Raw genomic sequence first — 23,099 nt, 5'->3', positions numbered from 1 at the left:
TTACTTAGTATTACTAAAGTAAAAAAGTAAATAATATATATATATATATATATATATATGTGTGTGTGTGTGTTAGTTCAGTATTTAATAAAAGCGAGAAGAAAGTTAAGAAAATTCTAGTGCAGCATGATGCAGCAGTAAAAACAAACTTATGTAATAATTCACATAGATGGATTAGATGAATGAATGAATAGATAAATAGATAAATAGCTTTATTTATCTTGCTCCAGGATTAATCCTTTCAACGCTCAAGCAAATAAGCATAACAATGTGCTAAACACATTTACAGTAATAAATCAATAACACTACGAAATAATAAGAAAATTACAAAAGAAAAATGACTATATAAAAAAAATATGTTAGAGAACAGCAGCTTGTAAATCGAGGAAATATCCGAAATATCCAGGAACATTCACCATTTATTGCACGTAAACACGTCGTACGATGGGTGATAACGACATATGACGTTTGAAAAAATCAGAAGTTGAAATACGCGCGTGATAACATGATACCAACCTCGGATCACGCGATGAGGTTAAGTTCGCGCGAAGGAGTGCGGCGCGCGGCCTCGATCGCGAGGTCGGCGTGAACTGTGAAGTTCGTCGAGCTTCGCGCGTCGCGATTCCCGCATCGGCATCGGCGCGATATTAGGATATCACGCGGTATCCGTCAATCGGCGAGTTACGAAGCGGATCGCGTCATCGTGGTAGACGTCGGCAAGGCGGTTGGCAGCAGTGTCGATATCGGTGAGCGCGAGAGAAGTGCCGTACGGACACTCGCGCTTCCGTTACATTTTATTTGTGTGTGGTCGTGCGTAGGTATCGCGGGGAGGAAACGGAGGAGAGAAAGAGAGAAAGAGAGAGAAAGAAAAAGATAGAGTGAGAAGAAGAAAAATAAAAGTGTCGGGGAGATGCGTGTGTTGCGGCAGCGATCGAGCGATCGTGAGACGTGAGTGTCGGGCGGCGCGCGAGGACGAGCGAAATTCCGTCGTGGCGTCGAGGAAGGTGCGGAAGGTGCACCCGCGGTCCCGATCCCCCCCGTGGAATGTGAGTAAGTGGCACGCAAAACCGAAAGCGAGAGAAGTGTCCCCCCGTCTCCGTCCCATTCGTTCGTTCATTCGTCCTTTCCCCCTTTTGGTCCACCCCTTCCTCTCATTCGCCAATCGTTTTTTTTCTCTCGTCTCCTCTGCCGTCGCGCGCGCGACCGCCAGAGACTTTCCGCGGAAAAGCCGCGAAAACTACGTCACGAGTGACGGATTCGGTCGAAACTGGGACAAAGTGCAGTGCACTCTGGCATTGCGCTTTACCACCAGGTGTTTCTATGCCGTAATCTTCCCAGGATTGGGTAACACTCGTACCGTTGCACCTTGCTCTCTCTCGGACACCCTTCTCGGAGTCGCGTATTCACGCGCGAGCTCTCTCTCTCCCTCTCTGTCTCTCTCTCTCTCTCTCTTTCGCGCGGAGTATCTCGCAAAAAATCCGCACGGTTGACAGCGCCTGACAGAGAGATATACGGGTATCGGAGCCGCCGGAGAGAGAGCTGACAGGTAAAGTGGCATCGAGCGCGCGACGGCGCGAGATGCGAGCAGACGCGAGCTCGCGCGTAACGTCACGGTGATCGACGGTGTTAAATGGTGAGACTCTCTCTTTCTCTCTCTCTCTCTCTCTCTCTCTCTCTCTCGCGCAAGACGCGCGATTTCGTTTCTCCGAGGATTCGCGATGTCGACGAGAGGTTCGTTCGCACCCTCGCTATGCGCGAGCGAGCGAACGATTGCTAGTTCTACGTAGCGATTAACGAAACGCGTTCCTACATCGCGCTTCGAAATTTCGCGACGTGTCCGCGAACGTGGTGACGACGAACGAGTTGACGCTATGTAGGGCACGACAATATCGGGTCGGGTGCCTCCCGTTCGCTCGACACGGCGAAATATGGAACGCGAAGTGTGTCAGATGATCGATCCTTCCTTGCAGTTCCTTGATAATGCTTCTCGGTTTTCGGAAAGTTAACGAAAGACTGTGTGATTCGTTTAAAGAGATACGGTTGTATTTAAATGGGTGAATGGACGGTGATCGATGATTTGATGTTTTTGACGTTTAGGACTCTCGGAGTTGTTATGTGAATTCAATGGGTAGCTGCTCGTGTTTGATGCTTAAGAATAAACTTGATTAATCCAAGTCGTGATTAATTTGTCGTCTTAGGTTAGATGACGGACTCAAGATAGTCCTTCCGCCTGGTAACATGTCAGATGGGGTTGATGGTGGTGGTGGGGAAAACGAGGTAGACTCCCATTCCTCTTCGCAAGCCGAAGCTGGGGACTCTTCTAATCACAGAGAAGAAGAGACATTGGATCCTGATAACGAAGCAGCTCTCAATACAAATTATGACAGTAGCGATGGAGCTGTTCCTGCGTTTAGGTGAGATTCAAAACACTTTATTGTGTAATTAATCTTAAAGTTTATTTTGCAACCGTTGAGACTTTTTTTCGCTGCGATAGGACTATTTCTCTAGATCTAAATATGTAATCTAATTAATACAAAGAAAACTTATAACAATTGTAAAATAAACATTCTGTTGAATGTAGTTATGGTTGCATTCAGCAGAGAAAGCAGTTTTGCAACTGTTACAAAGTAATTCTTTGATGTGATTGATCTGGCCCTTAGTTTCTCATTGGATCTAAATAAACCAATCACATTAAAGAATTATACAGTTGCTTTTGCTATACATTATCAAGCGATAGTTGCAATCAGCTGATTAGAATGATTTCTATTTTGATTCCATTTCTTGATTATATATCCAATTTCTTTAATTTCTTTAATTTTAATAGATGTGATAGATGTGACAATTATGAGACTATAAATAAAACGGCTTTCTCCGCTCACCAAGATCAATGCCTGGCGAGTGGTGAAGCTGGAGAAAGCGCTGAAGGCATAGAAGGAACAGAAAATGATGGGGATGCGGAAGAGGGCCATTCGGGAATCAGGTCTCACAGAAAGATGTTTGAATGTGATGTCTGTAATATGAAATTTTCAAATGGAGCTAATATGAGAAGACACAAAGTGAGTATAGAAAAGTTATACAATAAAAAGACTTATGTTGATGTTTCTATGATACATTACACATTTAACACTGAAAGTATCGAGCGGTCATTGTTGATTATTTCTATTTTTTAGATTAATATTATATTAAATTAATTTGTATTTCTTATATAAGAGATAGGACTTTGAAATTTTTTGACTTTTCAATAATTATATCTTTTATACTGATGAAATATTTGATGTTTTATTACTTTTTTTATTTTTATAGTAATTTATACACTTGATTCTTTTTTTAGTGAGTAAGACATGTTTGTATGTGCAGTATTATTTAAACATCAACAAAAATAAATAGAATTTTTAGATTTAGAGTGATGGGCAACCTTTTATAAGAGCCACTTTCAGAAATAAGTAAAATCTTGCTGATTATATAATGTGTATTTTATTTGCATAAAATAGAAGGTATGATTTTATATTTTCGGCTATGTGAGTCGCAAAAAATTCACAGGCGAGCTTCAGGTTGCGCATCACTGCTATAGACGATAGTGTAAATATATAATCCTTTTGAATTATATACTCTTATTCTCTTATATAATTATTCTTTATACTGAATAAATATAGTTATCTATGAATGTTTAATCTATTGCATCCCCTTCTATCTCTTAGATGAGGCATACAGGCGTAAAACCATACGAATGTCGAGTATGTCAGAAGAGATTCTTTCGGAAGGACCATCTTGCGGAACACTTTACGACACATTCAAAAACTTTGCCATACCATTGCCCGATATGTAACCGAGGTTTCCAAAGACAAATCGCGATGCGTGCTCACTTTCAGAATGAACACGTCGGTCAGCACGATATGGTTAAATCGTGTCCTCTCTGCAATTATCGTGCAGCTACCATGAAATGTCTTAGGTTGCACTTCTTTAATAGGTAAGTGCTTGAATTATTTAGGAAAGTGTCATTGCTCTCTCATATATCTTATATATCTTATTATTTGTAGACATGGAATAGATTTAGATAATCCAGGACCAAATAGCTCTACATCCATAATGAATAGTTGCACATCCGGGGAAGCGATGCCTTCGGCACCTTTGTCTGATAGCGGAGATAGTACTGGCAACCGTTCGACCGACAACGCCACGCCCCCCATGCATTTCCTCACGCCCCACGTGGAGATATCCATTCCTTACCCTGAACAAGCTGCCAATCAACGAAATCCAAGTCCTGCCCCGTTGAACGGAGACAGTCCCAATAGTCCTCAGAGCGCCGACAGCAATAGCAATGCACCAAGCAGTAGTCATCATCAATTATCTATCAATAGCAGTACCATTCATAGGTGAGCAAAAAAATTACTAAATTAGTTTATCAAATTTATTAATATTTATTGCAATGATTTTTTTAATTGTTAAAAATTATTACAAATTCTTTATTAGAAATTTGTATAATCTTTATATAATTTTTTATCTTTATTAACTTCGATTTGACTGATAAATTATGTGTGCTTATAGTTTAAATATTAATTTAGAAATGCCGACAATTAATTATGTTCTAAATGACATAAATTACAGATCGGATTTTCACATTTTTCTCAGGAACGTAGGCGGAGGCGATGAAGCTATTACACCTTCGATTTCCTTAATACCCATCAAGCAAGAGCCAAACAGCAATGGTATGGATGATAGTGGAGCGACATCGAGCAATCTACCGTTACCATCGCTGATCAAGGTGTCGCCGTTAAAATCGTTGCTGCGCGATGATCTTCGCCGTAAGCTTTCCACCAGTACCACTAATAACAACAATAACAGTAGTAACAACAGCGGTTGCGGTGGCGGCGTTAATTCTAATCCACACTCGAGGGGCGAGCCACCCACTTCGACCAGGCCGGATCCTCGTACGAGCGGCCTCCAGTGCACTCACTGTCGCATTACGTTTCCGGATCAGACGTTGTACTTCCTTCATAAAGGTTGTCACAGCGAAAGTAACCCATGGAAGTGCAATATTTGCGGGGAGCAGTGCTGCAATCTGTACCAGTTCAACTCGCATTTACTGAGTAAGAGTCATCAGTAACTGAGAGAGGAAAGCAGAAAAATACCCGCAGTTAAGAAATTCGTTTTTCCTTTTCCTATTTCTTCTACTTCTTTTCTTTTCCTTCTTCGTTAAACGAAACAAAATGGCAGGAGATTCGGTATGTATGTATGTCTAACATACGTTCAGTGTTCATTAGCATGAAGGTATAAATATTTTCTGCGACGTATCCAGACATACTTCTCGCTAAAATATACTTTTAGAAACGCATAAGAATGCGCCGAAACTTAACGGTAAATCAGTTGTAAATTGAATTGTAAATTATTTTTAAGAATTCGAGAGAGGATATGTCTGTTCCCTCAGAAAATAATGTACAAAGCGCGACAAACTGTGCCTTTCCTTTAAAAAGAGAAAAAGGAAGAGAAAATTGTGAGAAAAAAGAAATTGCCAACACACTCGTCCATCATGCTGTTATATTGTATGAACTATCCGTCCATAGGGCTTTATCGAGATATATTCCGAGCTCTATCATTAGTCTTAAATTAGTAAAGTAAATATAGAAATGCGACGGGGTACGTTGCGAATTGCCCTGTCAATTGTGAAAAATAAAAAAAATATATATATATATATATAGCTATGTTGTGCTTTTATCGCAAAAAAAGCGACATTAAAATTTCATGTATTGGGTCGGAACAAAAGTTCATAGAGCTACGAATTTCATTACAGTTGTTTAAATGTTAAAAATTACTAAAATTTAAATAAAAAAAAAGAGTTTTAAAACTTAAAATCTCTTTCGAAAGATGTCTTTTAAGTTTGATAATTTTTTGCAAAATAGGAAATTTCTTATTTTGTAGGCCTGGCATGTGCCCAAAAAAAATTTGCAAAAATTTTTGACTTTTTAACAAGCTTACAATTTTATAACAAAATCATTTATTAAAAATATTCGTAAAATTTTTTGGTACTGAGTTATCACGGATTAAAATGCTCATAATTCCGTTTAAAAATCATCAAACCGCAATTCAAAAAATAGATTTTTAAAACTTTGCTCTATCGAATGATATTTAATTGCCAAAATTTTTTTAAAAAACACATGATATAAATAAAATAATATGCTACGAACTTTTGTTTTAACCTGATAAATAGATAGAAACTATTTAGTTGACATTGTGCAGTTTGGATGATAGAGGCAAGGCGCGGATATAATCCATCAGAAGTTTATTTTGTAGATTGAGGGAGAGAGAAGGAAAGAAACGCATTTATATTATTGTTTTAAGGCCAAGCCCTTTAAAGACAAAGAAAAATTGTGCAAAATATGTAGAAGAAAAAGAAAGTATGTATATCTTTTGTTTTTGAATGTTTAAGATCTATGCGCGTAGAATTTATATAGTAGAAGAGCAATATCACGAATTATCGAACAATTATTTATCCTTTAATAATTCCGCGATGTGGATTTTTACACGGATTCGAGAAGCAGCTCTATCGAGATTGTACAAATTTGAAGGATACGAAACGTCACGTTCGTCGAAAGAATGTCGGCGCGACGCGTCGACACACATGGATACCGTTGTATTGCGACGCGACAGGTATTGCCGCGAGTTCCATCTATTCTTCTTTCTCCTTTAGATAGGAACGTTGCGTCGCAATGAGAAACCAGTGCAAAATCGCGAAGCGAGGATGTACAGGACACAAAAGCTAGCCGGGCGTGCGTTATTAATTATTAATATGACAGGGGGCAAGTTCGAGAGGTGTGACTTTTTAGCCGAGGGCTCGTACCGGGCAGGTATCTCGATCCGTTCGCTTTGGCTGGAGTCGCCTCTCTCCTCCTTTCTCGCCTTTGATTCGATAAATATTTTATATATAAATATTTGTACAGAGAGAAAAAGAGTATTAAGGAAGAAAAAAAGCACGAAAGGAAGAATATTGAGATAGCGTGTGTATGTGTATATATATATATGTATATATATATATATAAAATATATATATACACATATATATACACATATATGTATGTATACACGTAGAGTCACGTACATAACAGCAGACACACACAAATATATGTATACACGGATATTATTATATAAATATATATATATATATATAAATATATGCCGTCTCACGCAATGAGACGAAGAAATACACGTACACGCGGACACTGCTGTAAATGGTTGTAGTTATTTAAAATAACTATTCTGTATATCGCATAGTATTTAATACGATTATAATTATTTATTAGAGTCTAAGTAATTTATTATTGCTTTGCATTCCAAGAGGACCGGAGATCACGGGACTATACGATAAATAAGCGAATGTCTTAATATTAACGGTGCTTTTCTAACAGAGCCGATGTCGCATAATATAATTTATAACGGCAAATTTTCACGTATAAAAAAAAAGAAAAAACAATGAGCGCCGAGAAAAAGCCATCGGGCAGATCTCTCGCGCATAAACGAATGCAACGTACACGAATTATTACTATCTTCGATCGATATAACGTATTTAAGAGCTGTCGCGAAACTACCACTATTTTGTACGCAGGGCACGTATGTTCATTATTAGGAACACGTTTGTCATTCGCACTTTCGATCCTTATTATTAAATCATTAACGTACAAATCTTTTTAGATACCTTTACAAAAAAAAAAATGCGCGCGCTTGTCGTACTCTCGTGCGGCTCCTCGGGGCGGAATTGTGAACAAAAAAAGTGCCTGATTGGGATTATTTCATCGAGGATGAGAAAGTTGTATTATAATTCGTGCGAGGAGAGAGATAGGAGGCTTTAGTCGAAGAAAATGAGAAAAAGAGAGAAAGAAGAACGGAGAAGAGAGCGAAAGATGCGATTAAAAAATGCAGATGTACTAGATACAGGAGTGTGTGTTAATCCGTGTTCACACCATATGTGCTTACCGCTTTAGCGTATATAGCGACGCCTTTACACTGTGATCACGTTTACAAAGAAAATAGTCTTAAAGCTAGAAGATAGACGTAAAGGTATATATCTTAGGGCAAGCGAGAGTACGACGAGCACAGCCTTGAGTGTGAGACAGGCGTTTAGACACCCACGACAAGCCACCCACATCCACCTTATTCCCTCGACTTCCCCTTCCCTTCACCTTCCCACAATTTATTTATACATACGAATAAAGATATATTTAAATCGATAAGAATGGAATTAAAAAAAAATATTGTTGATGTTACTACGGTGTAATGGGTACAATCTAAATACATGAATATTATGTATATAAGGAATAGAACGGAGAGAATTTTTATCGTACACGTCTTATTCTCTTTCTTTCTGGCTCACCAGTCTCTAACTTCCCTGCAATAGAATCCAGGCTTTGTGCGTGACGGCACGTATAAACTCGCAATTTACTCGTTCTGTTACCTCGTCAAGGATTACTTCTTAGAAAGTATTACACGCAACACAATTTTCAATAATAATATTGGAAATGTGTAGATAATAAAATTAATTGATTCATATTTCTGCTGTTAAAGCGACATATGCATAATTTTCCAGAAATAGATGTATAATATTATTTATTCCATAATTTTTAAATTTAATATCTATTAGTAAAAATATCGAAAGATATTTGTCTAGCTACAAGCTATTTAAAATAGAAAACTTTCCGCAAAAATCAAAATTCAAAATATTCAAAAATAAATAGAATGTTTTTTTTTATTTAAGAGAAAATAGGCATTAATTATTTTTTAATTGAAAATTATTTAAAATAAAAGACTTTCTAAAATTAAGTTCTAAAATATTTCGAAAAATATAGAATAAAGAAATATAAATAATTCATTTATATGATATTTAAAATAGAAAGTTTTTCGAATTCAGTTTAAAAATAAATGACAATATTTGTATTCTCTATTAGAGAGGAAGTTTATTACAAGGAAGTAATTGGATAATTGAAAAGTTCACATGTAGCTGTTCAATAGTAGCGTTTCTCACGTCTTTATATTGTTGCTAAAAAAAAAGTTGATATAAATCTCCTGTCTAAATTTGAACATCCTATATGTATTTTTTATACTTGATATTTCCTGGATTTCGCAGGTTCTCCTTATGTGTCGTCTCCACCTCTTCCAGGAAAAAAATAAAGACAGCCCATCGATAAATGTTATAATCTTACTTTATTGCTTGCGTTACCATGCGTTTATGAATACAGAAGCGCTTTATATTACAGTGTTCGTCGTGTTAAAGCTATCAAAAAGAGGAAGAGAGAAATAAATAGAATTTATTTACCCGGACACACGACCGTGTCGTTCGTTGCTCGAGTTGCCTTCGAGCTCCGGGACACGGCAGGAGACATCGCATCTCTTCATAACGGTTTTATTAATTTATCAGGGAGAAATAAACAAAGAGAGAAAGAGACAAGTTGCATGTAATCTGACGCGTGAAAAATTTCAATTTGTTCATTGCTTTATTGCATTCTCTCTTTCTCTTACATAAAATAATTTCGGTTTTGCGCGCAACGATAGTAGATAAATGTTAAAGTCGAGTAATTTCTCTAATTGAGCATTCTCTGAATTTTCAAATTGCACCATCCAGATGTTATAGCACCATTATACAATAATATATAAGAGAAAGATCGGGTGATATATCGGGCAGATTTGATATTGGACAAGAATTGTTTAAAATTTTACAAGTGTGTGGCAGCATTTGTCAAATCAGTGACAAATCTAATTGCACATGAAAGCCAAGACCTTTTTATATTGAGAACAAAGTGTTATTAAAAAAATATAAAATTAAAAAGGTAGCTTGGGTGTAAAAAAATGTCTCATATTACACTTAATTTTTGCCGTCCAAGAAAATAAAATCTTCAAAAAAATCTAAGGTGTCGGATTCACCTGACCTTCCCCTATACATCATGTTAATTATAATAAGAAATTTACGTAAGAATTTACTTTTTATAAGAAGATTTAAGATTTAACAATCAAGTTGTAATTAATCAATCGATTACATTAAATTAATAAGTTTGAGTCATTTAACTTAAATTTTAAGAGATTTTTTTTTACAAAGATTCGTTTGTCTAAAACATAAGAATACATTTTAAGAATTGATTACATTGCGACGTTCTTTACTAATTAGCAATTCTTTCGTTTTTTTGTTCCGATAATCATAACGTGCTTGGAAAGAGAGCTATTCAAAATATTTAGTTCATCTGCACAAATAACGTTCGCGCAGCCGATTCAAAGTGTGAGTATTTCTGGTTGAGATTGTCTGGTTGTAATGAATTACACTACATTACACTTAATAATATTACAAAATAGACATAGTTCGATTTAATGCTTAGCTTCTGTTTCTCCGAATGTGCTGAATTCTTCGTCAAAGATAGACGAAGACAGTCAATAAAATCTGATTTGCAAGACTGTCTTCGGAATTATACTAGAAGATTTTATAAGTTTCATTTATCTCAACGAGAACACATCCAGAAATTTTCCCGCGAATTTCTTCTCCTCGTGAGATTGATTTAATTTAAGAACGCTTGAGAAGCGCAAAATCGATTCTGTTAGAATCTGGATCCTTATTAAATCCTTGTTGGAGCTCATCGAGAGAATTTTTGAAAGGAGATACTGATTATAGTTCGTTCGAATATCTTTCGTGCAAAATGACTCTAAGGCCGATATTCATAGTCGATTCTTATATTTAAGAATCTTAAGTAAGTCTTAAGATGACCTGAATCAAATCAGAGAGCTGCATTTCTTAAAACATTACTTAAGATGATCTTAAAATAAGAAGGAACTATGAATACCAGCCTAAATTTATGAAAAAATGTGACTTCTACATAGAAAGTCTAAGAATGATATTCATAGAATGATATTCATTCTTATTTTAATACTGTCTTAAGTAATGTTTTAAAATGCTAATTCAGCTCTCTGATTGATTCATGACATTTTAAGACTGTACTTAAGACGGTCTTAAATAAGATCCGACTATGAATACCCTAAGAGTGCGTTTCGTTTAAGGGGATCTTCCGGATTGGGGATCTCCGATCAATCGCCCTGATTCGTCTTGTGACTGAGAATGGTCTCGATGTTACGTTGAATCCGTGCGATTTGCGATCGTTTACTTCTCGGTGTCGTTGTGCCCCCCTCTTCGATGTACAAGTTGCCGGTTGCTGCCTCCGGCCAGCCAGCCGCCGCCGTTGCAACCGTCGTCGCCGTCGCCGCCGTCGCCACCACGGGAGTCTCCCGTTTCCGGTCTGCAAGCAGAGTAAACGAATCTTCACCGTCCCCGTTGGTCAAGTGCGAGCGAAGGGAGAAGAAGGGCCTCATCAGGCTCTGCGTTTCAAAACGCAGAGGTCTTGTCGTGAGACGATTTGAGACAATATTTTTACATAGAGTAATAATTTTTTTATTCGGTTGTGTACAGAGATATTTCGCGTCTCTTTTATTTATTTATTAATTAATTTGATTCAAGCTGATTGATATTACTCGAACTTGAAGAATTTTTCGAGGAAAAAAAAAGAAACTCAATAAAGAAACTCAAGAATTAATATTTCGAAACATTTCAGCAATATTGCAACAATGTTGTAACGCATTGATGACGCATTTAAAGTTGAAACGCGTAACTTTGTTATCGATTAATCCGTTTATCTACAGTTTACTAACTTTGTAATATAAGAAACTGTTGAAAGAGAAAGGAGGATAAAAGGAGTTGCAAGATAAGAAAAACATATTATTAGAAGAAATATATCAAGAGAGAGCCATGAAACTATGATAAAAGACTATCAGTATTTTTGCGTGAAAATTGTACAAAATAGCAAGAAAATTATAATATTAAGATATTACACTATTAGAAATTTAAACACTTCCTTTACATGTAAATGAAGCTCGTGGTTATAAACGAAATTAAAAGTAATGAATGATTTAATTGAAAATTAAGTTATACTAGTTACTTAAATGAAATGAACGTGTACATTAAATTTATAAAATTTAATGTACTTCTAATAAAATTTTATGAAAAATACATATTAAATTTTATAAATTTTCATGAAAAATACATTAAATTTTATGTACTTGTACACAAATATATACTTTTTAGTTATAAATACATTAAATTTAATGTCATGAAATTAAATTCAAATTGTGTAACTGTATTTAAAAGTTAATAAAATTTAAAAACATTTCTAACAGTGCAGTGTAAACTGGAAAATTAAAGTAGAATAAAAAACATGATATGAAGGATAAGAAACACACACATGTTTAACACAAGAAACACACATATGTCTAACATTATCTTTAATTACAAATGATTTAATAAATAAAATAAAAAATGTTCGTATATTTTCTTAAAAATTAATACAATGGCTTATTTCGAGCTATAATTAAATTAATATAATCTTTAAATTAATATAATCAACAAATATTTATATATATACAATATTTATATATATATACAACAATATTTATATATATATACAACAAATATATTTCGGCTTATAAAGTCTTCCTTAGTGTTAAAACACAGAAATACAATCTTAAATTTAAAACACATCAGTGATGAAGTGTCAATATATAAAAAAATTCTGATGTGTTTTAAATTTTCATTGTATCCGTTACCCTTTTGGTTGATTAATTTAAGATTTCTGCTTACAAAGCCAAAACGTTTATTGATTAACGTTTATTAATTTAAAGTTAATTTAATTATAGCTTGAAATAAACCATGACATTGTGTTAATTTTTAAAAAAATATACGAGCATTTTTTACTCTATTTTAAATCATTTGTAATTAATGATAATGTTAGATATAGACACATATGTGTGTGTTTCTTATCCTTATCATTTTTATTCTTATCATTTTTTATTTTACTTTAATTCTTGCACTACACTGTTAGAAATGTTCTTAAATTTTATTAACTTTAAAGTTACACAATTTGAATTTAATTTCATTAAAGTTAATGTATTTTAGGATCCTTCAAAAACTCGAAATGATTAAAACGTGATCGGCGGTGAGACTCGAGGGAAGGTAACACGCGTCACGTCGGACACGCGCGCGTCGTATTTCGAGAGCACCATGTACATCGCGTTACATTTCCGGTAGCGCGGCAGGTCCACATATAAATACAACTTCCGAGGCGTGGGAGCGCAATGAAATATTCCGGCCGAGGGAAAAGATCCCGCGCGCGCCCGTCTCGCTTTCCGGCCGAAAGCGTGGCGTATATTGACGCGCCGCGCCGCTGCTAAAATTGGCAACGGATTGATTTTCGGGCTCACGCTCGCGCGTCAAACTCGAAAGTGCAACGCGCAGTGGCAAATTCGATTAGAACTGATAGATATTACAAGAATAGAGCAGTTCTTTTATTTCAGTGAATACCGACAATCAAGTTTCTCTTTTGGCTACCTTCCCTTTTTCATCAAAATCATTTATTGTTCAATGAACGCCCAGTAATTTTTGGCATTAGAATTCTAGATTACAAGAGTAGTGCAAACGATCGCTATTTTTTATCTGTATAATCTCAGTTCTTGTCTATAGTTCTTGGATTGCAGAAATAATTAGCCGCGTTCAATAAAAAGAACAGCTTTGAAATTGTTGTAAAAATTCCTTAATGTTCTTTTTCTTAATTCTTTATGAATCTAAATGTATAAACCAGTTACATTAAAGAATCTTACAATAATTACTTTTCCTGTTGAACGCACAGCCAATGATTTCTACAATGCAACAAAGAATTACAGGCAAAAACCAAGATTATATAAATAAAAAATAGCGCTATTTTTTTGTAATCTAGATGCAATGCTCGTTTCAATGCAAATTAACTTCAATTTCAATTGAGTTGAAAATAGATAAGAAGAAAAAGAAGTGACATACATATTAGAATTTTGGTTATCTTAACTAGAATTATAATAGATTCAACTGGAAAACTCTGGTTCATTTTTAATCAGAATTCCAATTAACCAGACTCTTTTTTCAATGTACATGGAAAGAATGGTTTTACTAAAAATTTATTTTCAAAATTTGAAAATAATTTTGTTGAATCAAAATCATTATGTATAACAGAATATTATACATAATGATGCTACAAAAGTTTTTTAAACATTCTAGCCAGCTTGAGCGTCCTATACGTAATTATTTTGACAAAATTGTTTTCAGATCTGTATCTAGCTAAATTTTTAGACACTTCAATAAAATAAATCTAGTGATATATAATCTATGTACTTATATTAAAATTTATTATTGTTAATCTCAAATTTTTTTATTACAATATTATAATTTAATTAATGTATTTAAAGATTACAAATAAATTATAATATTATATTTGAAAAAAACATTTGCACAATTAATATTAATATAAACAAATAAAGTTTTGTGTAACTTTGGACATAGGTACATATTCTGTATTAGGACATTTATTTTAGATCCGTTTTTTCCATATAAGAATTAAAAAAATACAAAGAGTAAGTTGAACTGAGATTAAAGTTAATCGACATTGAAATGGATATAAATCCAGTGGCACTGAAAGCCCTTAAATGGCCCTTAATGAACCTTTATAAACCGATAGTACAATCTTGTATCAGAGCGATTCGCTCTTTGACAAAATTGCAATGTGATGTCACAGTGGAAAATTCCAACGGTGGCGATTCTGCAACAATAGACCTGTTCTTTGTCTGAATTAAAATTTTCTTTCTCGCCAAACTTTAAATATATTATTTTCATTTCAACAATAAGTATACATTAGTTCCGTCACAAAAGAACAGAACACAAAAGACCTAAAATATCAAAAACTTCGTTAAAATATCAGGATTACATTTCTCTTTTCTTTTGTTCTTGTTCAAGTTTCTCCAGTTTTCTATTGTGGACTTTTTGACTCGCCTTTTTAAGTTCTCTATTTTCTGGGATTTACTACTGCTAGCATGTGTAACGATGGCTAATTTTTACACATTTATTTCAATTAGAGATGCAAATTTTTTAAACAATTTTTGATAAATATTATAATAAATTTCCATATATATTTTTTTAATATACATTATATTTCATCTAAGACATACTTTCTAGTTCTGAAAATTTTTTTAACTATTATATTTATATTGTCTTCTATTTATCTTCATGAATATCAGAGTTTTAAAAGAAATGGGTGATTTATTTTTATAATATATTAATAATAAAATTAAAAATAACAAGAAAATTGTACTCTCTAAAGTTTTAAAGAATCTCATTCTAAAGAGTGAAAATTAAATCAGTGTTGAAAAAAAGTAGCTCAATTTTCAATTTAAAAAAACCGATATTTATAATCGTGATTCTTATATCTAAAACTTGAGTATAGGATGTCACGAACCAATAAGAGAGCCAGCACATATTAATATCCTAAGACATTATTTAAGACTATGAGTACTGGATTAGGAGTGAGATTTCACTCTTTGACGTAAGATTCATTTTAAAAGTTTTTACTCTATACAATTTGATATTTATTTAAAATTTTTTTGTTTCTTTTAAAATCCTGACAACAGTTGACAACATCGCCATCAAACAAATTAACTGTCATTTGATGACAATTAATGTTAGCTTATTTATTATTATTTGTTATGATATAGATAGAATAGAAGAAAATAAATACAGTTTTTATATATATAGATTTTGTTCACGCAAATAAAATGCACAAACGCATGCAACAAAAAAAATACAAAAAATCAACAAAAATAGAAATATATATTGAATATATAATATTTAATTCATTGCGTATCTATCTTTTTCACAGTCTCGCCTATTTATTGACCATCATTACGCATACTGAGGCCGAACGATGGACTGAACTTTTCTCTCACGCGTGCAAGCGTGGGTCTTGTAATCTCTAATAAGCTCGACTTTCCGGCAGAGAATAGCAAACAATCTCTCGCTTGAAAAAACACTTTGACCATTTACCATACTATCTTGTAAACCGTGCTTATTATTCACAAACTCGCTGGCGATTTTGGCGCGCGCTAAAGTTAGAGCGCGGCGTGCGGCGCCGAATCGCGCTGCGCGGATGAATGAAGACAGATAAACGGTCTGAACGGTTCGAACAATTGCGTCATTTTGTTTTCGCGCACGAATAAATAATACTCTCGCGGCGAGAGTGCATCCCGTATAGCGAGTCTCATCCCGTCTCGTCTGTTTTAAGATCCGTCCGTCTACCACAGACAGCCGCCCGTCTCCCAAAATACCGCGACGCGGTGCGATTCGAACGCGTGCGAAAATCTGCATTCTGACGTAACGCACGTGCGCGTTTTCCCCCGTGGCGATCTTTGCAATTTATCACGCGTGCGGATGCGATAGATATTACAGAACCACGCGGCTTTGGTCGATTTCGGCGAAGCTCGAAGATCGGAAATTAACGTCTCGGAAATTTCCAGGACAATTTATAAAGACACAAATCTTATGCGCGTTTTCAATTTTATAAAAGACTATATCCGCACTGAGAAAAAATATAGTCAATTTTAATAAATATTTAATTCAATACTGTCAACTAAATATTTATTAAATATAAAGATATATTTATTTGATGCAAGAAACATTAATTTGATTTAACAATCATTCTTTTCAATGAAGAAATATTTATTTATGAGTGTAAGTAAATATTTATTAAAATTGACTATTTTTTTTTTCAGGGATTTAATTCTGCACACATCGAAATTTTTTAAAAAAGACTTTTCAGTTTTCGTTACAAAGTTAAAAGTTTTAATTTATTTAAGAGCAAAATTAAAATTACAGGCTTGAGTAATATATTTACAATATATATTTGTTTAAGTAGTAAATAAATATTTACTAAATGTATTTATTTAATACAAAAATAATTTTATTTAACCTATCGTTTTTTTTATTGAGTAAATATTTATTTACTGTAAACAAATGTTTAGTTGACACTTACTTTTCAAATAAATATTTATTAAAAAATTAGAATATATTTTTTCTCAGCGTAGATGCATATCCATCTCTCTGTACTCGGACTCTCGTCCGCTCCATGACAAAGATGCGAAACGTGTTGTTACGTATTATGCAAATATCGCGTATCGTAACGGAAACGAACGTATAAAAGAATAATGCGTTGAATGAAAGTTCGATAATGAGCCACGTGCCAAGTATGTGTGTCAACACGGAACCTCTTCTCCCTCCCGCCATATATAATCTGGCACGCATAAAAACCTGCGTAGCGGAAGATACGTTCTAATGTCTTGAACACATCCACGCCCGCACTCACTTATATATTGTATAAGTATAACCGATTATCTTAGATCGCCTTGATTTTCGTCGTTAATCTAAAATTCCAATCGACTTGACCGATTAAAAGATGATAAATCGATTTAATACTAAAACACTTGGTCTACAATAAGTGCAATGATCTTTAGCTTTCTACTCTAGTGTGCCTTTTAACAAGCGATACAATTAATGATACGATGCAATACAATTAAGGATCATACATTACATCCTCCTTATTTGTCAATGTTAAACAAAGATGACATCACTGTGTGGCTTATTGGAAGGCACACCTAAAGGCACTCCAAAATCTCTAAATTGTGATGTTTTTTCCGGCAAAATATATATTTCTGACTGCCTTAAACTGTGATTCCTACGCGGAAAGAATGATTTTTTTTATGCTGTAGTATCTAAAAATTTAGCTAGATACAAATCTGAAAATAATTTTGTCGAATCATTAAAATAATTATGTAAGGTGCTCAAATTGATTGTTAAACTATAAATATTTTTTACAGCATTGCTCTCATCATGTTTTTTTTTCCTACACAATTATTTTAACAGTTCAATAAAATTATTTTCAGATCTGTATGTAACTAAATTTTTAGATTAGACTTCAATAAAATCATTCTTTCTTTGTATTATAGACCAGGTCTAATACTTAAGCGGCATATTCCCCGCCCCTGCCTCCAAAGAGAAAAAAAGAAAAAGACTTCCGGCGTGCTGACAACCGGACGGTACTTCACAATCACCCCGTGTGAAACGCGCGCGCGCGTGTGAAGCTCATTCAAGTGCGGTGCGAGTTAAGCGAATTTATTGTGTGCTTGAGATTCAGCCATCCCCCGCGCGATCGTACCCGTCCATTTGTCGTCCGGTCCCCCTCCCTCCCGGTCTTCCTTTCGGCGCACAAAATGATCATTGCGAACGTGCACGCAACTACATCTTACGGATCGCGCGCAATGGAAGTGCTGATTGCAAAAGCGACGAGCAGTAACAACGCAGACCGAATTTTATGTCTCGATTTTACCTTCGTGCCTGTCGAGATTGAGAAACATGCCAGCTCATATTCTAAATATTTTTATGCAATTCGATCACGTTGTCTTTTCAAGTAAAATAAGTGAGTACTTAAAATATTTAAAAATAAATCTATTTATGTGTATGATATTTAATTTGTAGGAAGTTTGAATTATTTGTTTAAATAAGAGAAGAGATTTGCGTTTCTACATAATGTAAAATTAAATAAAATTAGTTATATAAAATTTAGTTATATGACGTTAATGATAATAGATAAATAAATAATAATAAAAATTCGACTAATATTTTAATATACACGAACAATAAATAGAAATGAGTCTATTTTGTCCAAAACTAAATTTTAAGGCTTAATAATATTTCTGCATGATTATAAACATATTTCTTCAATTAAAATATATTATATATATTTGAAATAATTTAAACATTTAAAAATAAACGTGTATGTTTAGTTTTAAGTATGATAACCGGCTATATGTAATTTTTGATTTTTGACGGTATATTTCGAATATGTATATGAATGGAAGTATCTTTACCGCTAAGCACTGTCAAGTGTTCGATCTCTATCTAAACATATATCAACCGCTTAGAGAAGAGTGATGACCAACTCTCACAGGTGGTAACATCAAGTAATCATCGTCGCAAAGATTTATAGCCACAAACAGAGGTCTTAAAATTCTGCTTACCTAAAAGCTTCTCGAGATACTGACATCTGGTTTCGGGATCACCTGGATTCATCGGTGCTCCTGCGACCAACTCGGCCAGCTCCGCTTTCACCATCAGGTTCAATCTGGCTGAGATTTCTTCGAGACCCGCTGCAACAAAAATTATAACCTAATCAGCGATGCGCCACGTACTTAAATTCGTCAAATTGTTTTCTTTTTTATCATTCTATAAATATTCTTCAAATATTATAAATTCTTCTCGGACAGTTTCGTGAATATTATCTAATTAAAGAAGATATATATTGTTCCAAATATCTTATTGTGAATGTAATTTTTATTTCGTGTACTGTAAATTTAATATGTAGCGTAATCTTATAAATGCTTGAAGATTTTATATACATATTTTTATAATTTTAAAAGTATAAAGTGTACTTATTAATTGGTCTCAAAAAATTTTACTTTAAATCAGAGTAAAATTTTACAATTATCAAAACAATAATTTAAAATTTTGAAAATATCTTTGTCATAAAAGCGCAAAGTTAAAATTTAAACTAAAATTAGTTAACAATGATTTTCGATTATACACAAAATACATTTATTTATCATCCAAATAAAAATATTAATTCATAGTTTTTATATAAAATTAAAATAATAATTTGGGAATAAATCATTCAAATAATTCAATCAAATTATATAATAAAAATATTAAAAATAATTACAGTCTAAAATTTAAATTTTTTATATAGAAAATTTTCTCATTGTATCAATTAAAAAATATTTGTTTATTAATATAGAATAGAATTTAATACACTTCAGCCAAGAAGGGGACTTGGTTTACATAAATTCCTTATCCACACTCATCCTTCCACACTGCTAATACTTAATTCTAAAAACAAATAAAAGATTTTCTTAATATTCTTATTTTCACACACACATTTCTTTGAATATCACAATATATGTTCTTCTAGCTTATAATATTTATTACCTACATATCATTGCATACACTATATTATACAATACACTACAATACAATAATACGACCTGTCTATTAATATATTAATTAAATATTTCGTCTATATTTATCTTTATGGAGATATAATGTGTAGATTAATATACACATATGCAAATTAGATGATGTTATCCGAAAAATCTCTTGACAACGTAAAATCCCCTGACAACGTAAAGATGCATTTGCAGCGCGCATTGCATAAAAACGAGTGCAGTTGATGTGGAATGCGTCGAGGACGTGGAATGCAGTTCGATTTTCTCCGGAGTCCTATGATGTATTCGTTCGGTTCTTCTAATGGCTCCCGACTCGAGCAGTATCCCCATAAGTTCTCGACCTCTCTTATTTCTCCGACCGCCATTTCTAATCAGAAGCACCGGGTGGGCCGATCGTCAGCCGCAATCAAACGGTACCGATTACACACGCATACCGAGTGTCCGTTTCACAGTTGCCAATCATGTTCATTTTACAAAAGCATAGGCGCGAAAATAACACCATTTTTCATTATTCTCTATGGTGTATATCATAAAATCGATCAAAATCTCTATACATATAAATATATCCAGTTTATATATTGAATGCTGGATAAGTAAAACAAAAACTAAAAAAAATCAGATGTGTGTGTGTGTGTGTGTGTGTGTGTGTGTGTGTGTGTGTGTGTGTGTGTGCTTTTATTTTTATTTTTTTTAAATTCTAGAACGCAATGCTTTCACATTCTTTTCCAAATTATATATTATATTTCAATTAGTTTATTAAAATAAAATTCTTAAGTATATATTTTTTTAAAGATTGTATTTATTCTATATTTTTAAAAATAAAATTATATCGCACATGAATTTTTAGCATAATCTAATATACTTTTAACAGCCCCAACTGAAGTATAGTTTATATTACAAATCTTTTTTTTTTTTAAGGAAGAGTTTCTCTCATTTCTGTTTGTCAAATACTCGTATTTATCTATCAATTCATTTATTTGCTTATGAAATATAAACTTCTTTTTAGATAAATATTTTCTGAAAAATAAATTAAAAATAGCGAAAAATAAAAAAAGAATATAATGCTCTCTCCTACTGTTGTTTGGAGAGGATAGCGATTATAATTCGCTTTGATAATACGAACTTCCGGCGACAATGCAATGACATGTATTACAAAATACGATCAAAGTAAAATGCAGCAATTGTAACTGTTTTTTATTAATATTAGACTTATAGTACAATGTACATAAATCGCTGGCACGCACGGACGTGATTATTCATATGTAATTAGTATTAATTAACTATATAATTCGCGAGCAATAAATATTAATGAAATTGCAATTACAATAAAATCCAACGGATTTCGCGTGCAACACGCTCGAAGTAGCCTCGAAATATTATTTTTATATAAGAATGTCTTTCCAAAACATGGAACGAGGTTATTCGAAATTCATTCTGCAAAATATTAATTTTTAAATAATTTTTTATAGTTTTCATTTCTCGCAATCCCATTTCTTTTTGTTTTTTATTAGTGCATCGCTAACCATCTGTACTCTCATTCGTCTTGTTTGATTTTTATTTGTTTTTAATTTTGTCTTAAAATATATTCTGTTAATGATCCTTAATTTGAAAAAGAAACATAATTTGCCCTCGAGTATTTTTTCACGTTGCCGACACACCGTTACGACGCGCGGCCTGAGTTTCGCCGAAAGTGTAGATTTAAAAGGCGATACACGCGCGCACTCGCCGAACGGACGAGAGACTTCATTCATACGGCGTTCATTAACGAAACGTGGCTGAATCGGTTCCCACAACGTACACGCGATACGTACTGCGATACGTCGGCTCGTAGAAGGAGAGGCGAAAAGAAAGAGAAGGAGTGAGAAGAAGAGACGTACACAGCGACGACGGGGAGAGTTCCTGCGAGAAGTTCTGCGTACTGCTCGAGCAGTTTTGCGTTATGCAAATGCAGATAGTAACGTCGTATACACGTGCAACATGCCGTCGGGTGTCTGCAAGAGTTGTTATTACGCGATTCCTTACGTGAGCTGCGATATACATATAGATTAAATACGGTGTCTGCCGGAAAAAGACGCATTTTTTTCTCAGATAACTTTGGCTAATATCCAATTCTATCAATGTAAATTACTATTAACTTATTTATATATAATCTCGATTTAATTTACTCTTTACCGTCTAATTTTTAGAATTAGAAAAAGTAAGAAATTAAATCGAGATTCAAAATTGATAAAATTGAATGTAAGGATATTTAAAGTTGAAACGATTTAATTCAAATTTAATTTGCATTTAAAAAGTAGATATATTTGCAAAAAACTTTATGCCCTGTAGATTCTGAGAAAAGTAATATTTCCTTCATTATAATATCAAAATATTCTTTAAATTCTTTTGAATGGAATCTCATTCTAAAGAGCGAAAATTGAACCACTCTTGAAAAAGAGGGTATAATTATAATTATATATTCTAAATAGATACAAGAGAATTTTCTTTCACACAAATTTAAAAAAAACATTTAGCAAGATATTTGAGTCGATTGTTTTTTTTTATTTTTGATCACATTTTTATATCATCAATTTAAAAAATTTTCTTAGATTAAAGTTGATCAATTTATACAACGTAACTCGCAGAGTGAATGGATTCAAATCGGAAAAAGATTAACTCACTTTATAATTCAATTTCTTATATCAAGTATATAAATGAATAAACGGAATTATGAATGAAACAAGCTCCACTCCTCTCTTTTTCTTTTTTCTATTTTCATCAGTAAAAATCTCATGAATATATTTAATTGTAGAATTATTTTTCATCTTTTAAAATGAATTTTAATTTTAATTAACGATTTAATAAGAAAATTAAATATACGATATCGTTGTTTCGATATCGTAAAAAAAGTTTTACGAAGCTTCACTCGAAAGCAATCATAGAGAGTCAGCTCATCGTTACTGTTAATCGATTCACACTCGAGGAACAATCGTTATTTATATTTTGGGGTGTAGCAAACACGGAACGATAACGACGCGACGGCGTGGGCGACGTTACGCACTGTGCACTGGACGTTGGTTGGGGAACGTCATATCCGGGCGCGGTAGGTCGATCCAAGGTGAGGAGCGGCCGTGATCGGCCCTCTAATGAAGAAAATCCCGCCATGCATTTTAAGGGACTTTGTCTCTCTCTCTCTC

At 33.7% G+C, this 23,099-nt stretch overlaps 2 protein-coding genes across 2 annotated transcripts in view; one reads left to right on the top strand and one right to left on the bottom strand.

Moving 5' to 3' along the window:
* The first annotated feature begins 2,238 nt into the window (after positions 1-2,238).
* On the top strand, positions 2,239-5,104 carry LOC105627155 (zinc finger protein Pegasus). The gene is made up of 5 exons (XM_012208441.1): positions 2,239-2,414; positions 2,825-3,056; positions 3,699-3,967; positions 4,038-4,373; positions 4,630-5,104. The coding sequence occupies exons 1-5, from the start codon at positions 2,239-2,241 to the stop codon at positions 5,102-5,104; spliced, it is 1,488 nt and encodes a 495-aa protein (XP_012063831.1).
* Positions 5,105-11,052: 5,948 nt separating this feature from the next.
* Positions 11,053-23,099, bottom strand: part of LOC105627154 — a 14,855-nt gene continuing 2,808 nt past the window's right edge. Inside the window, exons 3-4 of the mRNA XM_012208440.1 lie at positions 18,943-19,071; positions 11,053-11,261 (exon numbers count right to left, since the gene is read on the bottom strand). Of these exons, the coding sequence (XP_012063830.1) occupies positions 11,053-11,261; positions 18,943-19,071 (338 nt within the window). The remainder of the gene's footprint in view (positions 11,262-18,942; positions 19,072-23,099) is intronic.

This window comes from Atta cephalotes, assembly GCF_000143395.1.
Source record: "Atta cephalotes unplaced genomic scaffold scaffold00008, whole genome shotgun sequence".
NCBI lineage: Eukaryota > Metazoa > Arthropoda > Insecta > Hymenoptera > Formicidae > Atta > Atta cephalotes.
This window is presented reverse-complemented; position numbering and strand designations above follow the sequence as displayed.

Bases quoted from the DNA above. Each gene is read 5' to 3' on its own strand.
- LOC105627155 (XM_012208441.1), top strand. From the start codon at position 2,239: ATGTCAGATGGGGTTGATGGTGGTGGTGGGGAAAACGAGGTAGACTCC. The intron at 3,057-3,698 runs GTGAGTATAGAA...TCTATCTCTTAG, and splicing joins CTAATATGAGAAGACACAAA to ATGAGGCATACAGGCGTAAA. The intron at 4,374-4,629 runs GTGAGCAAAAAA...CATTTTTCTCAG, and splicing joins AATAGCAGTACCATTCATAG to GAACGTAGGCGGAGGCGATG.